Source organism: Oncorhynchus mykiss, chromosome 7, assembly GCF_013265735.2.
Source record: "Oncorhynchus mykiss isolate Arlee chromosome 7, USDA_OmykA_1.1, whole genome shotgun sequence".
NCBI classification, from domain to species: Eukaryota; Metazoa; Chordata; class Actinopteri; order Salmoniformes; family Salmonidae; genus Oncorhynchus; species Oncorhynchus mykiss.
This window is the reverse complement of record NC_048571.1, coordinates 596,588-615,000: the sequence shown is the minus strand read 5'-3', so window position 1 is coordinate 615,000 and position 18,413 is coordinate 596,588. Positions and strand designations below refer to the sequence as shown.

Below are 18,413 nucleotides of genomic sequence, written 5' to 3'. Positions count from 1 at the left end.
CGTGTTGTGTGACAGCTGGTCTGAACAGTATGAGGGTATTGACCCGTGTTGTGTTGTGTGACAGCTGGTCTGAACAGTATGAGGGTATTGACCCGTGTTGTGTGATAGCTGGTCTGAACAGTATGAGGGTATTGACCCGTGTTGTGTTGTGTGATAGCTGGTCTGAACAGTATGAGGGTATTGACCCGTGTTGTGTTGTGTGATAGCTGGTCTGAACAGTATGAGGGTATTGACCCGTGTTGTGTGATAGCTGGTCTGAACAGTATGAGGGTATTGACCCGTGTTGTGTGATAGCTGGTCTGAACAGTATGAGGGTATTGACCCGTGTTGTGTGATAGCTGGTCTGAACAGTATGAGGGTATTGACCCGTGTTGTGTTGTGTGATAGCTGGTCTGAACAGTATGAGGGTATTGACCCGTGTTGTGTTGTGTGATAGCTGGTCTGAACAGTATGAGGGTATTGACCCGTGTTGTGTTGTGTGATAGCTGGTCTGAACAGTATGAGGGTATTGACCCGTGTTGTGTTGTGTGATAGCTGGTCTGAACAGTATGAGGGTATTGACCCGTGTTGTGTGATAGCTGGTCTGAACAGTATGAGGGTATTGACCCGTGTTGTGTGAAAGCTGGTCTGAAGCGTCTGTTCTGTTCTTCCCAGAGAGTGTGTGTACTGCTGACCAGAGCTTCACCACAGTCCCGCCTCCATCCCCCTCCACCACCACAGCCCCGCCTCCACCCCCCTCCACCACCACAGCAGCCCCCACCCCCGTCCCCACCCCCCCTGGAACCCCTAACCAGGGCAGCTACTCTGTCTCCAATAGCAACGGGACCGTCTGTCTGCTGGCCCGCATGGCACTGCAGCTCAACATCTCCCACTTCTCTGCCTCACAGAATAAGGTAACACACACACACACACACACACACACACACACACACACACACACACACACACACACACACACACACACACACACACACACACTGTCCCAGTAACACACAATAACCTATCCCTCTCCTCCTCATTGACAGACTATCCAGGAAGTAGTAAACCTGCAGCCCAATCAGACGACCAGCTCAGGATCATGTGACCCCACCAGCGCCACCCTGGTGCTGACACAGGGCAGTGCCACCAACCTCAGCTTCCTGTTTACTCTGGTGACATCATCACTCTACCGTTTACCTGTCTGTCAGTCTTTTACACTTTTGTCTGTCTGTCTGCCTCCCTGCCTGTCTGGTTATCAGTCTGTCTGGCTCCCTGTCTGTTTACCTGTCTGCCTGACTGGTTATCAGTCTGTCTGTTTACCTATCTGTCTGTCTCCCTGTCTGTCGGTCTCTTTACCTATCTGCCTGACTGGTTATCAGTCTGTCTGATTACCTATCTGTGGTTATCTATCTGTCTGTCTGTCAATTCTCTCTCCTCTCTGTGGCTGATGTTGTTTCTTGTCTTTCCAGAACACCACGTCTAACAGGTACCACCTGACTGGTCTGTCTGTGGTAGCAGCTTGGTCTGATATGACAGGTTAGTGTTTCCTCTGTTATCAATAGTGTTCATATAGACCAAACAGTACCAGTATGTTACACTGATGATCGGTCTCTTCAGGACTGAGATTATATATACTACCACTCACCTTTACCACCTCTCTCTCTCTCTCTCGCTCTGTCCTTCTCTCTCTCTCTGTCCCTCTCTCTCTCTCTCTCTCTCTCTCTCTCTCTCTGTCCCTCTCTCTCTCTCTCTCTCTCTCTTTCTCTCTCTGTCCCTCTCTCTCTCTCTATGTCCCCCTCTCTTTATCTCTCTCTCTGTCTCTCTGTTGAATAATTACTGTTCCATAACAATGTCTGGATCTCTGTTCACCTCTACCTCTCTACACTTCCTCTCTCTCTCTCTCCCTCCCTCCAGCCCCGTTCAACACCAGTAACAGTAGTCTGGACTACCTGCGTGGCTCCCTGGGGCGTAGCTACATGTGTAGTTCAGAACAGACTCTGTCTGTAGACCAGAACTTCTCCCTCAACACCTTCCACCTGCAGGTCCAGCCCTTCGGCATCACCAGAGGACAGTTTGCACAAGGTACCGGATATGATCTAATCTAGCGTTCTCTCTCTCTACCCTTTCATATGATCTATCCATCTCTCCTCTCTCTCTACCCTTTCATATGATCTATCCATCTCTCTCCTCTCTCTCTACCCTTTCATATGATCTATCCATCTCTCCTCTCTCTCTACCCTTAGTCAATGTGTCCTTGATTAGAAGTTCAGTAGTTTATTTAATAATGTCTGGTGTACAGAGAATCAGGCTAGTTTCTAGTGCACTACAACAGACACTATCATTCATGTACGATGACACTTCAAGTCTACTGCCCAACGTCATCAGTGATGTCATCACTCAGAGGAGAAAAGTGCAAAGTCATAGAATCCAAATCTTGTTCTTAAATAAATGTTTATTCCAGTTACGATGAGCTTCAGTCAGCAACATGAATCTCACGAGTTACATCTCTGTTTTTCTTTCTCTCCCTCCACATCCCTCCTCTCCCTCCACATCCCCCCTCTCCCTCCTCATCCCCCCTCTCCCTCCACATCCCCCCTCTCCCTCCACATCCCCCCTCTCCCTCCACATCCCTCCTCTCCCTCCACATCCCTCCTCATCCCTCCTCTCCCTCCACATCCCCCCTCTCCCTCCACATCCCTCCACATCCCCCCTCTCCCTCCACATCCCCCCTCTCCCTCCACATCCCCCCTCTCCCTCCACATCCCCCCTCTCCCTCCACATCCCTCCTCTCCCTCCACATCCCCCCTCTCCTTCCACATTCTCCCTCCACATCCCTCCTCTCCCTCCACATCCCTCCTCTCCCTCCACATCCCCCCTCTCCCTCCACATCCCCCCTCTCCCTCCACATCCCCCCTCTCCCTCCACATCCCCCCTCTCCCTCCTCATCCCCCCTCTCCCTCCACATACCCCTTCTCCCTCCCTCTAGCGGAGGAGTGTCAGTTGGATCAGGACAGCATGTTGATTCCCATCGTCGTGGGAGCTGCTCTGGCCGGCCTGGTTCTCATCGTTCTCATCGCTTACCTCATCGGCAGGAAGAGGAGCCATGCTGGATACCAAACCATCTGAGAACACCGACACACAACCATATGTGTATCAAACAGTACCCTATTCCCTATATAGTGCACTACTTTTGACCAGAGGTCTATGTGGATTCTGGTCAAACTTAGTGCACAATATAGGGAGTCTTTTCAGGCAGACTGCAGAGAGCCGGACGCTCAGCCAACCACTGCTACTAATGACTGACTGGACCATGTACAAACGAGGCCCTCTCTGCAGTGTGTCTGTGTGTCTGTGTCTGTCTGTCTGTCTGTCTGTCTGTCTGTCTGTCTGTCTGTCTGTCTGTCTGTCTGTCTGTCTGTCTGTCTGTGTATAGTTATTCATAGTAACTCATCCTCTGCTACCTACTAACAGACGAGTGCCTGGTCAAACCTACCTTCCCCCTCGTCTCTCTGTCTCTAGCCCATCTCTACTGCAGCTGGCTCAGTATACCCTTTTAGTTCTGATATCATGTTTGACTTGGGTGGATTCTCGCTTTAAACGCAATTTAAAGAGTTTTATTTTTTTTCTTCAATTGCAGTTTTTTTGTGTAAATTAAATTAATCTGATTATTAAATTATATAGTATTCAACTCTTATGGAAGAGTGGGTCTTTCCTAGAAGCACGTTTTTGTGATGGACTCAACAAGCTTCCCTTCCTTCCTCATCTCCTTTCCTTCAGGACCGCCATCTTTTCTACGACGTCACCTAGAGAGGTCTGAAGACTCCTGTGAGGGAACAAAAAGGGAAACTTGAATGTCTAACACCTCCTCCTCTCTGGTCAGAAATACTGAGTGGATTATCTTGTAGGTCACAGGAACATTTGAAAGGCCTTGTGGGGGGGGGGGGGGGGGGGGGGGTGTTGACCTGGTGTGTAATATCGTTTAGCTCCTCCCCTTTCCTCCCTTGAGATCATGTTGAACTGATGTGTAATATCGTTTAGCTCCTCCCCTCTCCTCCCATGAGATCGTGTTGACCTGGTGTGTAATATCGTTTAGCTCCTCCCCTCTCCTCCCATGAGATCGTGTTGACCTGGTGTGTAATATCGTTTAGCTCCTCCCCTCTCCTCCCATGAGATCGTGTTCATCCATTGTAGCGAGTTGATCTTTTTATTTTTGTAGAGAATGTTTTGATCATTTTTCTATTATGCGTCTTGCTAAGGTCAATAAAAGACATCTGAAACACCTTTCTTCTGCTTCCTGAGTCGAGAATAGATGGGGTTTGTAGTTCCCAGCACTAGAGATTTACAGGGACTACAAAAGTAGCAGAAAGAACAGACTGGGCGGGGGGGAGAAGAGTCAGTAGTTTATTTAATAATGTCTGGTGTACAGAGAATCAGGCTAGTTTCTAGTGCACTACAACAGACACTATCATTCATGTACGACGACACTTCAAGTCTACTGCCCAACGTCATCAGTGATGTCATCACTCAGAGGAGAAAAGTGCAAAGTCATAGAATCCAAATCTTGTTCTTAAATAAATGTTTATTCCAGTTACGATGAGCTTCAGTCAGCAACATGAATCTCACATGAGTTACATCTCAATTGGCACCCTATTCCCTGCACTATTTTAGACCAGGGCTATTCCCTATATACTGCACTATTTTAGACCAGGGCCCTATTCCCTATATAGTGCACTACTTTTGTAGGGAATAGGGTGCCATTTGGGGGACACATGGAATCCTCAGTTAGCAGGGTGTGAGTTAACATTACACTCCATCTATCTAACTACATTCAGGTCTACATGAACTATCTAGCTACATGAACAATCTAGCTAGCTACATGTGTACATTCAGGTCTACATGAATTATCTAGCTACATGTGTACATTCAGGTCTACATGAACTATCTAGCTACATGTGTACATTCAGGTCTACATGAACTATCTAGCTACATGTGTACATTCAGGTCTACATGAACTATCTAGCTACATGTGTACATTCAGGTCTACATGAACTATCTAGCTACATGTGTACATTCAGGTCTACATGAACCAATAGTTCCAGGGCTGGTTTCCCCCAATGCAGATGAACACCAACGCTGGACTAAAACTCATGTTGAATTCCTGCATCTCTACAGTGCAGCCGCCGTTTGATGAATGACACCCAGCGACGTCCCTCATTAAGACGATATCAGTCTGGTAACGTCCTCTGCTGTCCGCGCGTCTCAGACGATCAGCGACGTCACTCATTAAGACGATATCAGTCTGGTAACGTCCTCTGCTGTCCGCGCGTCATTAAGACGATATCAGTCTGGTAACGTCCACTGCTGTCCGCGCGTCATTAAGACGATATCAGTCTGGTAACGTCCTCTGCTGTCCGCGCGTCATTAAGACGATATCAGTCTGGTAACGTCCACTGCTGTCCGCGCGTCTCAGACGATCATCTCTGCTTTTTCAAAATGTCACTTATTGCCAAACCACACCGCATTTGAGCATATGTTTTCATGTCCATTGGCTAAATATGTTTTATTTCATGTGACTTTCATACAGTAATGACAATAGTGTAATAGACAAAAGGTTTGATTGGCATCTTTGTTGTTCATTATTGTGATAGGCTCATGTTTAACCGGTGCGATGTGCCCCCACAGGATAGTTACTAATTACATTTGCTGGTACACGTAACACCTTATTTTCACCCCTAGTAGTCTCCATACATGGTAGTCTACATAGCTACATGGTAGTCATGCTAAAGAGTACAAAACAGTCTAGGACACTGTCCCAACAGTGAGGGATAGGATCCGAGGAGAGGAGACCATTAAGGAGTGTTGGGACCCAGCCCGGAATGTGTAGTGTGTTTGATTGACAGGTCACGAGGATGGGGTCAGGACTCCTCAGCGATGATGCGTGCTCGACACGTCTCCCGGAGCTTGGTGATGGTTGCCATGGAGAGGCTTCCGGGTTCCGTGAAGATTTTCTGGGAAAGCAGCAAGACAAAGGATTAGAGGGATGAACAGAGATCATTATGGTGTACACACACACACACACAGAGTATTGTACAGCTAACCTTGTGGGGACACACAATTTAGTCCCACTCAGAATCCTATTTTCCCGAACTGGAACCCAAATATCTAACCTTAACCCTAAACCCCCTAGAAATATCTAACCTTAACCCTAAACCCCCCTAGAAATAGCATTTCCCCTCGTGGGGACTAACAAAATGTCCCCAGTTTGTCAAATTTGTGTTTGTTTGCTATTCTTGTGGGGACTTCTGGTCCCCACAAGAATAGTTATAACACATCCACAAACACGTACATTTCAGAGTGTGTGTGTGTGTGTGTACCTGCATGAAGGTGTGGCAGTCCTCTACATCGGGGCCTCTGGTCATGTGTTTGAAGCCGTCACAGACGTCAGGCAGGGAACCGGCCTGTTGGACCTCAGCCTGCTGGTTCCTTATCAACGTCAGAGCCACACGGAACAGAATCTTAGAACCCTCGTAGAACAGACAGTCCCAGATACGCAGAACCGTCTGAGGACGAGAACCAAGGAGAGAGACCAGAGTCAGGCTTAATGGGCCGCAGGACAGTCTGGCTTTAATGGGCCGCAGGACAGTCTGGCTTTAATGGGCCGCAGGACAGTCGGGCTTTAATGGGCCGCAGGACAGTCGGGCTTTAATGGGCCGCAGGACAGTCGGGCTTTATGGGCCGCAGGACAGTCGGGCTTAATGGGCCGCAGGACAGTCGGGCTTAATGGGCCGCAGGACAGTCGGGCTTAATGGGCCGCAGGACAGTCTGGCTTTAATGGGCCGCAGGACAGTCTGGCTTTAATGGGCCGCAGGACAGTCTGGCTTTAATGGGCCGCAGGACAGTCTGGCTTTAATGGGCCGCAGGACAGTCTGGCTTTAATGGGCCGCAGGACAGTCGGGCTTTAATGGGCCACAGGACAGTCGGGCTTAATGGGCCGCAGGACAGTCGGGCTTAATGGGCCGCAGGACAGTCGGGCTTAATGGGCCGCAGGACAGTCGGGCTTAATGGGCCGCAGGACAGTCTGGCTTTAATGGGCCGCAGGACAGTCGGGCTTAATGGGCCGCAGGACAGTCGGGCTTAATGGGCCGCAGGACAGTCAGGCTTAATGGGCCGCAGGACAGGTCATCAAGCTGAGATGGTAGACAGTGACACTAGGCATGGTGATGAAATATGTAAAGATTGTTCTTCATTCTGCTGTCTCTTCCCTTCCTGCTGCTCCAGGACACAGCCCTGGACTGACTTCAGCTCAGCAGACTGACCTCCTGACACAGCCCTGGACTGAGTTCAGCTCAGCAGACTGACCTCCTGACACACAGAACCCATTCTGCCCTGTAAACCTGGTTCAGCCCTGTGGTGGGGCTGAGTTCCCATTCTGCCCTGTAAACCTGATTCAGTCCTGTTGTGGGGCTGAGTTCCCATTCTGCCCTGTAAACCTGATTCAGCCCTGTGGTGGGCCTGAGTTCCCATTCTGCCCTGTAAACCTGATTCAGTCCTGTTGTGGGGCTGAGTTCACACTCTGCCCTGTAAACCTGATTCAGTCCTGTTGTGGGGCTGAGTTCCCATTCTGCCCTGTAAACCTGATTCAGTCCTGTGGTGAGGCTGAGTTCCCATTCTGCCCTGTAAACCTGATTCAGTCCTGTTGTGGGGCTGAGTTCCCATTCTGCCCTGTAAACCTGATTCAGCCCTGTGGTGGGCCTGAGTTCCCATTCTGCCCTGTAAACCTGATTCAGCCCTGTGGTGGGCCTGAGTTCCCATTCTGCCCTGTAAACCTGATTCAGCCCTGTGGTGGGCCTGAGTTCCCATTCTGCCCTGTAAACCTGATTCAGTCCTGTGGTGGGCCTGAGTTCCCATTCTGCCCTGTAAACCTGATTCAGCCATGTGGTGGGCCTGAGTTCCCATTCTGCCCTGTAAACCTGATTCAGTCCTGTGGTGGGCCTGAGTTCCCATTCTGCCCTGTAAACCTGATTCAGTCCTGTGGTGGGCCTGAGTTCCCATTCTGCCCTGTAAACTTGATTCAGCCCTGTGGTGGGCCTGAGTTCCCATTCTGCCCTGTAAACCTGATTCAGCCCTGTGGTGGGCCTGAGTTCCCATTCTGCCCTGTAAACCTGATTCAGTCCTGTGGTGGGCCTGAGTTCCCATTCTGCCCTGTAAACCTGATTCAGTCCTGTGGTGGGGCTGAGTTCCCATTCTGCCCTGTAAACCTGATTCAGCCCTGTGGTGGGCCTGAGTTCCCATTCTGCCCTGTGAACCTGATTCAGCCCTGTGGTGGGGCTGAGTTCCCATTCTGCCCTGTGAACCTGATTCAGCCCTGTGGTGGTGCTGAGTTCCCATTCTGCACTGTGAACCTGATTCAGTCCTGTGGTGGGCCTGAGTTCCCATTCTGCCCTGTAAACCTGATTCAGTCCTGTGGTGGGCCTGAGTTCCCATTCTGCACTGTGAACCTGATTCAGTCCTGTGGTGGGGCTGAGTCTCTGATAAAGCTCAGCACTGATAAAACATGATTTAATAGCCCTTCTACAACAGATCACAGACCCAAACCTGACTGGGTGTTTACATGTTCAATAGTTACATCAACTTAGTAATAGTACTCCAACAACAACAAAGATTAGGCCAAAGTTCTCCCCTAACCCCTAGTCCTCCCCTAACCCCTAGTCCTCCCCTAACCCCTAGTCCCCCCCTAACCCCTAGTCCCCCCCCGCCCCCCCTCACCTCTACAGGCAGGACGTCTATGTAGAGACAGATGAACCACCTGGAGACCACCAGGGTCCACATGACGTTGTGTTGCCCCATGGCCTGCCACACAACTGGGGCTTTGGTCCTCACAAGCTCCCCTAAAACCTCCTGGTCCATCTTCAGACCCAGCATGGCCGGGGTGTAGTAGTCTGGACAGGAGACAGACAGGACACACAACTTAGTATCAACAGTCCCTTTCATTACACTGTAGTTTTTTTTTTAACTGTCGTCAAGGGACACACACACACACACACACACACACACACACACACACACCTCAAAGATATGAGCCCTGAACTCAGTGACGAATGTGATCTCAGATCAAATCCACCTGTTTGTCAGAGTGGAGCCCGACTATGCCATGGTAGTGAGCTGGGGGTGTGATGTCATTTCCTGTGTGACATCATAGGATTACCCCCCTCCCTCCCTCCCCTCCGTGTGACGGGACATGGGTCTTAACAAGGCTCAGGACCATGTGACCTCCGCTGGGTTATACATAGACCCACGGCAGGGAGAGAAGACAAACACACCTGGTAGTATCCTGCCCAGTAGAGCGTCCATCAGCCAGAATGACTTCTCCTCGTCTTTAGTGATGATGATGAGGTACCCAGCGATGAAGTTCATGCCCTGAAGACAAGACAGTTATTAGATACATATGAATATTGCATTTCAGCCACAATAAACTGTTAATAGTTATAACAGTGTTTTCAAGGTGTTGTTGTTGTCTGGAGGTTGTTGACATCCTCTCCTTGACAGCTTAGTGAGGGGCACAACCCATTCTAATTCAACAGCCCTCTCGCTCTCTCTCTCTCTCTCTCTCTCTCTTTGCCTGGCCAATACATTCTAATTCAACAGCCCTCTCCCTCTCTCCCTTTGCCTGGCCAATACATTCTAATTCAACAGCCCTCTCTCTCTCTCTCTCTCTCTCCCTTTGCCTGGCCAATACATTCTAATTCAACAGCCCTCTCTCTCTCTCTCTCTCTCTCCCTTTGCCTGGCCAATACATTATAATTCAACAGCCCTCTCTCTCTCCCTTTGCCTGCTAATTAGAGGTCGAGAGGTGTCCTGCGTTGCATATAATCTGACTGAGCATACAAGCATACAAGTATCTAAGTGTCTGAGCGGTGGTAGGCAGTAGGAACCACCAGCTTTCATATGTTCTCATGTTCTGAGCAAATAACTGAAACGTTAGCTTTCTTACATAGCACATATTGCACTTTTACTTTCTTCTCCAACACTTTGTTTTTGCATTATTTAAACCAAATGGAACATGTTTCATTATTTATTTGAGGCTAAATTGATTTTATTGATGTATTATATTAAGTTAAAATAAGTGTTCATTCAGTATTGTTGTAATTGTCATTATTACAAATAAAGTTATATATATATATATACACACACACAATTAATCGGTATCGGCTTTCTTGGTCCTCCAATAATCGGTATCGGCTTTCTTGGTCCTCCAATAATCGGTATCGGCTTTCTTGGTCCTCCAATAATCGGTATCGGCTTTCTTGGTCCTCCAATAATCGGTATCGGTATTGAAAAATCATAATCGGTCGACCTCTACTGCTACTATATTCTAATTCAACCCCCCCCTCCCTCCCTCCCCCCTCCCCCCTTTGCCTGCTAATACAGCCTGTTGCTAAGAGGGAGAGAGAACACGTCTGTATTCTGGTGAATGAGTTCAAAGAGAGGGAGAGATGAACAGGTGGACAGAGATACACTAAGCATCCCAAATGGGCACCCTATTCCCTATATAGTGCACTACTTTTGACCAGGGCCCTATTTAGTACACTACTTTAGACCAGGGCCCCATATAGTGCACTTCTTTAGACCAGGGCCCTATATAGTACACTACTTTAGACCAGGGCCCTATATAGTACACTACTTTAGACCAGGGCCCTATATAGTGCACTACTTTAGACCAGGGCCCTATTCCCTATATAGTGCACTACTTTAGACCAGGGCCCATGGTAAAAATACATAGTCTCTAGTAAGTAACTATTGGAATTGAGGGGATTTAACGTGTCTTTGATAGTCAAAAAGACAGACTAATAAACAGAAAAGCTGCCAATACGAGAGGGAGACAGAGAGAAGGACTGACTGTACACACACCAAACCTTCAGCCATAATGCTGCTCATTTGCATTGCAAAAGGCTGAAAATCTCCCTATCAAATCACAAACACACAGTAGCCTTGTCTATAGTTGGAACGGCTCCAACTACAGAATTCCCATTTAGGAACAAAAGCTGATTGAATGATCGAGGAAGGGTTGGGATTCCTGAAAAGGCTAGCAGGTAATGCCTGGACCAGCCACAGGGGGCACTGTGAACACAGTGCAGTAGCAGTGAGGGCTGAGAAACAGTAGAACAGTGTTTCCCAAATCCAGTCTTCCAAGACCCCCTGATCCAACTCAATCAGGTTGATGGTCCGGGGCTACAATAATAATGTGTTGGGGGTCCTGGAGGACTGGAGGTGGGAACCACTGAAGTAGAGGACTGGAGGTGCGAACCACTGTAGTAGAGGACTGGAGGACTGGAGTTGGGAACCACTGTAGTAGAGGACTGGAGTTGGGAACCACTGTAGTAGAGGACTGGAGGTGGGAACCACTGTAGTAGAGGACTGGAGTTGGGAACCACTGTAGTAGAGGACTGGAGGACTGGAGTTGGGAACCACTGTAGTAGAGGACTGGAGTTGGGAACCACTGTAGTAGAGGACTGGAGTTGGGAACCACTGTAGTAGAGGACTGGAGGACTGGAGTTGGGAACCACTGTAGTAGAGGACTGGAGTTGGGAACCACTGTAGTAGAGGACTGGAGGTGGGAACCACTGTAGTAGAGGACTGGAGGACTGGAGTTGGGAACCACTGTAGTAGAGGACTGGAGTTGGGAACCACTGTAGTAGAGGACTGGAGGTGGGAACCACTGTAGTAGAGGACTGGAGGTGGGAACCACTGTAGTAGAGGACTGGAGGACTGGAGTTGGGAACCACTGTAGTAGAGGACTGGAGGACTGGAGGTGGGAACCACTGTAGTAGAGGACTGGAGGTGGGAACCACTGTAGTAGAGGACTGGAGGTGGGAACCACTGTAGTAGAGGACTGGAGGACTGGAGTTGGGAACCACTGTAGTAGAGGACTGGAGGACTGGAGGTGGGAACCACTGTAGTAGAGGACTGGAGGTGGGAACCACTGTAGTAGAGGACTGGAGGACTGGAGTTGGGAACCACTGTAGTAGAGGACTGGAGAACTGGAGGTGGGAACCACTGTAGTAGAGGACTGGAGGTGGGAACCACTGTAGTAGAGGACTGGAGTTGGGAACCACTGTAGTAGAGGACTGGAGGTGGGAACCACTGTAGTAGAGGACTGGAGTTGGGAACCACTGTAGTAGAGGACTGGAGTTGAGGACCACTGTAGTAAAGTTGTAAAAGGTGACTGAACCTGTAAAGTGGAATCTGAGGCTGCCTGTGGACTCTGGTCTAAAGTAGTGCACTACATAGGGGATAGGGCCCTGGTCTAAAGTAGTGCACTACATAGTGAATAGGGTGCCATTTGGGATGCACACAAAGAACCGCCAGGTGTAACAGGGTAAACGTACTTGACAGTAGCCCACAGCTGGGTTGTGGTGTCCGTACGCTAGCAGCACGTTGTACAGGGTTTTCTGGAGACATGGGTTCGACGTCTTGCGGAACTGGACGTTGTCAGGAAAGGTTCTGTTCAGGTCTGCCAGGGAGACAGGTGGTTAGAATCACTACCAAAAAATAACCTTCCGCCAACTCTAAACATCTCTAACCCTTTCAGCTATTTGTCAAGGCAGAGTACAGACAGAGAGACATATCTCAGAGGTCAAGCTCCTGTGTTCAGGTGAAAATCAGCTAACCCATGATGATCTATATCAGCTAACCCATGATGATCTATATCAGCTAACCCATGATGATCTATATCAGCTAACCCATGATGATCTATATCAGCTAACCTGTTCAGGTGTATATCAGTTAACCCATGATGATCTATATCAGCTAACCCATGATGATCTATATCAGTTAACCCATGATGATCTATATCAGCTAACCCATGATGATCTATATCAGCTAACCTGTTCAGGTGAAAATCAGCTAACCCATGATGATCTATATAAGATAACTCATGATGATCTATATCAGCTAACCCATGATGATCTATATCAGCTAACCCATGATGATCTATATCAGCTAACCCATGATGATCTATATCAGCCAACCCATGATGATCTATATCAGCCAGCCCATGATGATCTATATCAGTTAACCCATGATGATCTATATCAGCTAACCTGTTCAGGTGTATATCAGTTAACCCATGATTATCTATATCAGCTAACCCATGATGATCTATATCAGTTAACCCATGATGATCTATATCAGCTAACCTGTTCAGGTGTATATCAGTTAACCCATGATGATCTATATCAGCTAACCCATGATGATCTATATCAGTTAACCCATGATGATCTATATCAGCTAACCCATGATGATCTATATCAGCTAACCTGTTCAGGTGAAAATCAGCTAACCCATGATGATCTATATAAGATAACTCATGATGATCTATATCAGCTAACCCATGATGATCTATATCAGCTAACCCATGATGATCTATATCAGCCAACCCATGATGATCTATATCAGCCAGCCCATGATGATCTATATCAGTTAACCCATGATGATCTATATCAGCTAACCTGTTCAGGTGTATATCAGTTAACCCATGATTATCTATATCAGCTAACCCATGATGATCTATATCAGTTAACCCATGATGATCTATATCAGCTAACCTGTTCAGGTGAATATCAGCTAACCCGTGATGATCTATATCAGCTAACCCGTGATGATCTATATCAGCTAACCCGTGATGATCTATATCAGCTAACCCGTGATGATCTATATCAGCTAACCTATTCAGGTGTATATCAGCTAACCCGTGATGATCTATATTAGCTAACCCATGATGATCTATATTAGCTAACCCATGATGATCTATATTAGCTAACCCGTGATGAGGTATATTAGCTAACCCGTGATGAGGTATATTAGCTAACCCGTGATGAGGTATATTAGCTAACCTGTGCGTATGGAGTCTACCAGCTTGGGGTCGTGCTGTTGCTTCGTAGTGTCCAGTAGAGAGTGATAGTAGCCTGGGTTCTTCTCCAGGTGCTCCTGGGCCCCGCTGGCTGACATCCAGACCAACCCTCGGTGCTCGTTGGGCACGCCCTTACGCACATAGCGCTTCACTGTGGGAGTGCTTCATAAGTCAGTGATACAACTTAAGTCTCATTCGCTCGCTCGCTCTCTCTCACACACACTCACACACACACACACACACACCAAACGTACACACACACCAAACGTACACACACACACACACCAAACGTATAAGCTGGAAGTGGAAGCCTAAGTATTGTCCATTTGTTTACTCCACTTGGGGGAGGGGTGGTGGGGTTAAGGGAAAATAATTAACATTTTTTAAATAAATAAATATTTACAAATCAAAATTCAAAAATAATAAAACACACTACCAGTCAAAAGTTTGGACACCTACTCAGTCAAGGGTTTCTCTTTATTTTTTCTACATTGTAGAATAATAGTGAAGACATCAGAACTATGATAAAATAGCACATATGGAATCATGTCGTAACCACAAACAAAGTGTATCAAACAAATGAAAATATATTTTATTTTTCAGATTCTTCAAAAGTAGAAAAGTTGCATCTTTGAGCCTTGAGGACAGCATTGCACACTCTTGGCATTCTGTCAACCAGCCTGGTTAGAGAAGGCAATTCTTCTACTAGTCAAGACTCAATCTCACAGGCACAAACATGACTCGAGTTGGGCTACCACGGTAACCTCCCGCCCTTAAAATGGGGCAGGGGAACATTTTTGTCTAATCTGTGATATTTTAGTTAATAGACTTGGGATACAAAAAAATCTAATCAAACAAAACACCACATTACTTCTTAGATGTATTGTTTTAGAGACATTACAATGCTCATCTGTTTTTTTGTGTTTTGTTGGTGTCATTTTAGCAGACAAAATATATATTGTCGCTGGTAAAAAAATATATATATCTAAATAGTTGATTTTATGCTCTGGCTCCGATGAAGTCCCACTCACCCTTGATGCTCTTCTCCAGCCGTCCCCGTCCCTGCAACAGCCTGGACCATCTGATGGACCTCCTGGTGAGCACGGCCAGGTACTCTGACATCAACTCCTCATACGACTCATAGTCAAAGTCCTCCAACCGCTCAAAGCCATACGGGTCCACACTGAAACAGAGTCACAGCCATACGGAGTCCACACTGAAACAGAGTCACAGCCAAACGGAGTCCACACTGAAACAGAGTCACAGCCAAACGGAGTCCACACTGAAACAGAGTCACAGCCATACGGAGTCTACACTGAAACAGAGTCACAGCCATACGGAGTCCACACTGAAACAGAGTCACAGCCAAACGGAGTCCACACTGAAACAGAGTCACAGCCATACGGAGTCTACACTGAAACAGAGTCACAGCCATACGGAGTCCACACTGAAACAGAGTCACAGCCATACGGAGTCTACACTGAAACAGAGTCACAGCCATATGGAGTTCACACTGAAACAGAGTCACAGCCATATGGAGTCCACACTGAAACAGAGTCACAGCCATATGGAGTTCACACTGAAACAGAGTCACAGCCATACGGGTCCACACTGAAACAGAGTCACAGCCATATGGAGTCCACACTGAAACAGAGTCACAGCCATATGGAGTTCACACTGAAACAGAGTCACAGCCATAGGGGTCCACACTGAAACAGAGTCACAACCAAACGGAGTCCACACTGAAACAGAGTCACAGCCAAACGGAGTCCACACTGAAACAGAGTCACAGCCATACGGAGTCCACACTGAAACAGAGTCACAGCCAAACGGAGTCCACACTGAAACAGAGTCACAGCCATACGGAGTCCACACTGAAACAGAGTCACAGCCAAACGGAGTCCACACTGAAACAGAGTCACAGCCATACGGAGTCCACACTGAAACAGAGTCACAGCCAAACGGAGTCTAGCTAGCAGGAGTCAGAAACTAAGTCAATCTTAAGGGGATAGTGAGCGACGAGCGTAGTGAAACTGGTGAGTAGTAGTAGCATGTTTGGGAATCTGTTGTTTGCTATGGAATCTGGACACAGACTGGCCCTTTATAAGACCAGACACATTCTCCATTCAGCAGGACTGTTTTTCCAGAGGACTAAATTTAATAAGATCTTAGAGCAATGATATCATGTGGATTAGTGACCTGATGGGATTTTCCCTCCTGGATACTGAGAGGTGGTTGAGTAAAACCACACTGTGGAAAGGGAGGAGGAGGAGGAGGAAATGAGAGGAAGAATGAGCCCTGAGAGACAACCAAAGGTTATTGTAGTAAACTAAAACATGAAAAAAGTTTGAAAAACTAAAAAACTATTATATTTTACTCCAAAACAAACTAGTATAAATACAAATATATATATTTTTTAATCATGATGTATGTTTTAACTAATATAAATAAAAACACTAAACTATAATCACCGTGGGGGCCCACAACGTGTACCCTATCATGTAGAAAAAGATACAACCTAAAAGACCTCAGTGAACTTCAACAAAGCGTTGCACTGACAGCCTAATGTTTTGGTTGGGAACTTTTCCTAGCCAGCAATGTTCATCGATTACACTGTGTTTAAATGTTCACAGCAGCGGAGGACTCCTGTAGCACAACACGTGTGACTAGCTACTAAAACGTGTGTAATCTCCATGGTGGGGGACGGGGTGTCGGGTGGAGGGTGTGAGGCAGCTTGGAATAGTGCACATGCCATTACGAAGGACTGGGTCCAACAGTCCTCTCATTCTCAACACATCAATTTAGCTAGCTAACTACTGTATGAGGTAGCTTTGCAAAACACAAGTACAACCAACACCTGCCGTGGTTTTTGTCGTTAGCCAGATTGACTAGCTAGCGTTGGCCATTTTATTTTATTTTTTCACATTACTCTCCCTAAAATTGTTTAACTTTTGTTTAACGCTAAGAACATTAAATTGTCAGGTGTATGGTGATAGGGACGGGCAAAAATATGCAAAGCTTCGTAGCCAGCTAGTTTGTTAAGTTGGCATGTAACTTTTGCAGGCTATAAAGAGTGGCTACCTGTGCACTCTCTCTTTGGCGCTGCTGCCGCTGGGAGGAGAGTTGATAGTTGAGTTCAGGCTGCGAAGTTGCGGCGAGCGAACCCTGTTCGCTTTGTTGTTTTTCTTTTCCATAGGTGAATCCAAATATATTCCAAAATATGGCGTGGAAATATGGCCTAAACGTTTAGTTAATCGCAGAAGGCTATTCTGTAGTCCAGAAGTTGAAACGGTATCGCTGCTCTCTCCATGAAGCAAGTCCCAGGCGTGGACTCGGATGCCGATCAGGGACAGTCGAAGAGTCACTCGATGTCCCAGACAGTCAAACAACGGAGAGTTGTATTGACCCACCCGAGGCACAAGCTAATTTAGCTGGAAGAGGAGAGTAGTGTCTCGATCTTTCATCCTATCTGGAAGAGAGAAACCCGTTTATGCACCTGGATTTTTACTTTGGTGGGTGAAACTGGAGAGCAACCGCAATCTGGTAACAACTATGTTAAACGCGATCGGCTGACTCCACAGCGTCTCGAAACATGGTCCATAATTAATAAATATATTGAAATGTCTATGAATCTGCCGGGTGGTTTCTTTCCATGTTTTCCAAGGTAGAACGCCTGACTGTGCCCGAGCTCCGCTTAGCCTCGGGGCACATGTCAATCAAGCATGAGCGGGAAATAGAACCGCCCCCTCATAAATATTCTAGGTACGAAAAAACGATCAGCGATTAAATAACAAACCTATTCGATTATATATAATCACATCTCATTTTCTTACATTTTACTTCGTAATATACTAGGTTTACAAAATGTCCACAATGCCACGTCATGATAACGGAATAGGGAAACCCTTCTGACGCTTACCTTTAGCCACTCCCCCTGGCAGGTGATTTTTACAGTAGATGACGTCATGCATCAAACATTCCATGACACAAATCATTGTAAAAAAAAATCACTGTTAAATTTCTTAAATTAATATTTGAAGTAGCTACATCTTCAAATGAGTATTACTCTAAGGACATATCCTCATACAGTTTTTTTTCCTTCCAGAAACGAATGTATGTCTTTGTGTGTTTGAGCATAACCCTACAAGTGCACATCGTCCATTTCTTAGCATAAAAATAGTGTGTTTAGGGCTGTTTTTCCAACCGTCAGTGAAAGGCGACTGGTGTGAATAGTATGAGATAAGTGGGTTATTTCCCCAGGTTATAGTCCATGTCTGTAGCCAAAACACTGGCAGTGAGGGCACATTTACCGTGTTGTGGTCGTAGAACATCTAGCTGGCACACAAACAACCTGTGTGGGTGTATCTGTCACCTTGGAACATTCCAGAAAAAAATGAACCCTCTGGGGGTCAACATTTGAACAAAGATTCTCTTGTAAAACTTAATTGATACATGTCGCGGGCAAATATGTCCCTGATCTCTGAGATGATTCTAATAATCATTCTAAATGAAATGTATGGTGCCT

The 18,413-nt window shown here is 46.9% G+C and overlaps 3 protein-coding genes across 4 annotated transcripts in view; 1 reads left to right on the top strand and 2 right to left on the bottom strand.

Moving 5' to 3' along the window:
* The window catches only part of LOC110527165 (lysosome-associated membrane glycoprotein 1), a 14,699-nt gene extending 10,436 nt beyond the window's left edge, over positions 1 to 4,263 (top strand). Inside the window, exons 5-9 of the mRNA XM_036981949.1 lie at positions 655 to 893; positions 1,026 to 1,151; positions 1,449 to 1,515; positions 1,894 to 2,061; positions 2,966 to 4,263. Of these exons, the coding sequence (XP_036837844.1) occupies positions 655 to 893; positions 1,026 to 1,151; positions 1,449 to 1,515; positions 1,894 to 2,061; positions 2,966 to 3,105 (740 nt within the window). The 3' untranslated portion in view covers positions 3,106 to 4,263. The remainder of the gene's footprint in view (positions 1 to 654; positions 894 to 1,025; positions 1,152 to 1,448; positions 1,516 to 1,893; positions 2,062 to 2,965) is intronic.
* A 96-nt stretch (positions 4,264 to 4,359) lies between these two features.
* LOC110510541 (growth hormone-regulated TBC protein 1-A-like) lies at positions 4,360 to 18,360 on the bottom strand. Of its 2 annotated transcripts, none has more exons than XM_036981950.1 (8): positions 16,970 to 18,360; positions 14,920 to 15,071; positions 13,872 to 14,039; positions 12,366 to 12,490; positions 9,300 to 9,396; positions 8,746 to 8,918; positions 6,354 to 6,539; positions 4,360 to 5,987 (listed from the first exon to the last, which is right to left on the bottom strand). In XM_036981950.1, the coding sequence occupies exons 1-8, from the start codon at positions 17,080 to 17,082 to the stop codon at positions 5,895 to 5,897; spliced, it is 1,107 nt and encodes a 368-aa protein (XP_036837845.1). In that variant the 5' UTR covers positions 17,083 to 18,360; the 3' UTR covers positions 4,360 to 5,894. The 2 variants fall into 2 exon arrangements, with proteins under 2 accessions (XP_036837845.1, XP_036837846.1); XM_036981951.1 differs by having other exon boundaries at positions 14,920 to 15,499; positions 16,970 to 17,107.
* Positions 6,563 to 8,652, bottom strand: LOC118965200 (antho-RFamide neuropeptides type 2-like). The gene is made up of 2 exons (XM_036981952.1): positions 7,339 to 8,652; positions 6,563 to 7,295 (listed from the first exon to the last, which is right to left on the bottom strand). The coding sequence occupies exon 1, from the start codon at positions 8,461 to 8,463 to the stop codon at positions 7,546 to 7,548; it is 918 nt and encodes a 305-aa protein (XP_036837847.1). The 5' UTR covers positions 8,464 to 8,652; the 3' UTR covers positions 6,563 to 7,295; positions 7,339 to 7,545.
* Positions 18,361 to 18,413: the final 53 nt, after the last annotated feature.

What these genes read in the sequence shown, in the direction of transcription:
- LOC118965200 (XM_036981952.1), bottom strand. Translation starts at nt 8,463, where the DNA reads ATGGGAACTCAGGCCCACCACAGGACTGAATCAGGTTTACAGGGCAGA.
- LOC110510541 (XM_036981950.1), bottom strand. Translation starts at nt 17,082, where the DNA reads ATGGAAAAGAAAAACAACAAAGCGAACAGGGTTCGCTCGCCGCAACTT. An exon ending in GCCAAAGAGAGAGTGCACAG is followed by an intron (nt 15,072 to 16,969) that starts GTAGCCACTCTT and finishes ACTCTGTTTCAG; the next exon opens with TGTGGACCCGTATGGCTTTG. An exon ending in TAGACGTCCTGCCTGTAGAG is followed by an intron (nt 6,540 to 8,745) that starts GTGAGGGGGGGC and finishes TCTCGTCCTCAG; the next exon opens with ACGGTTCTGCGTATCTGGGA.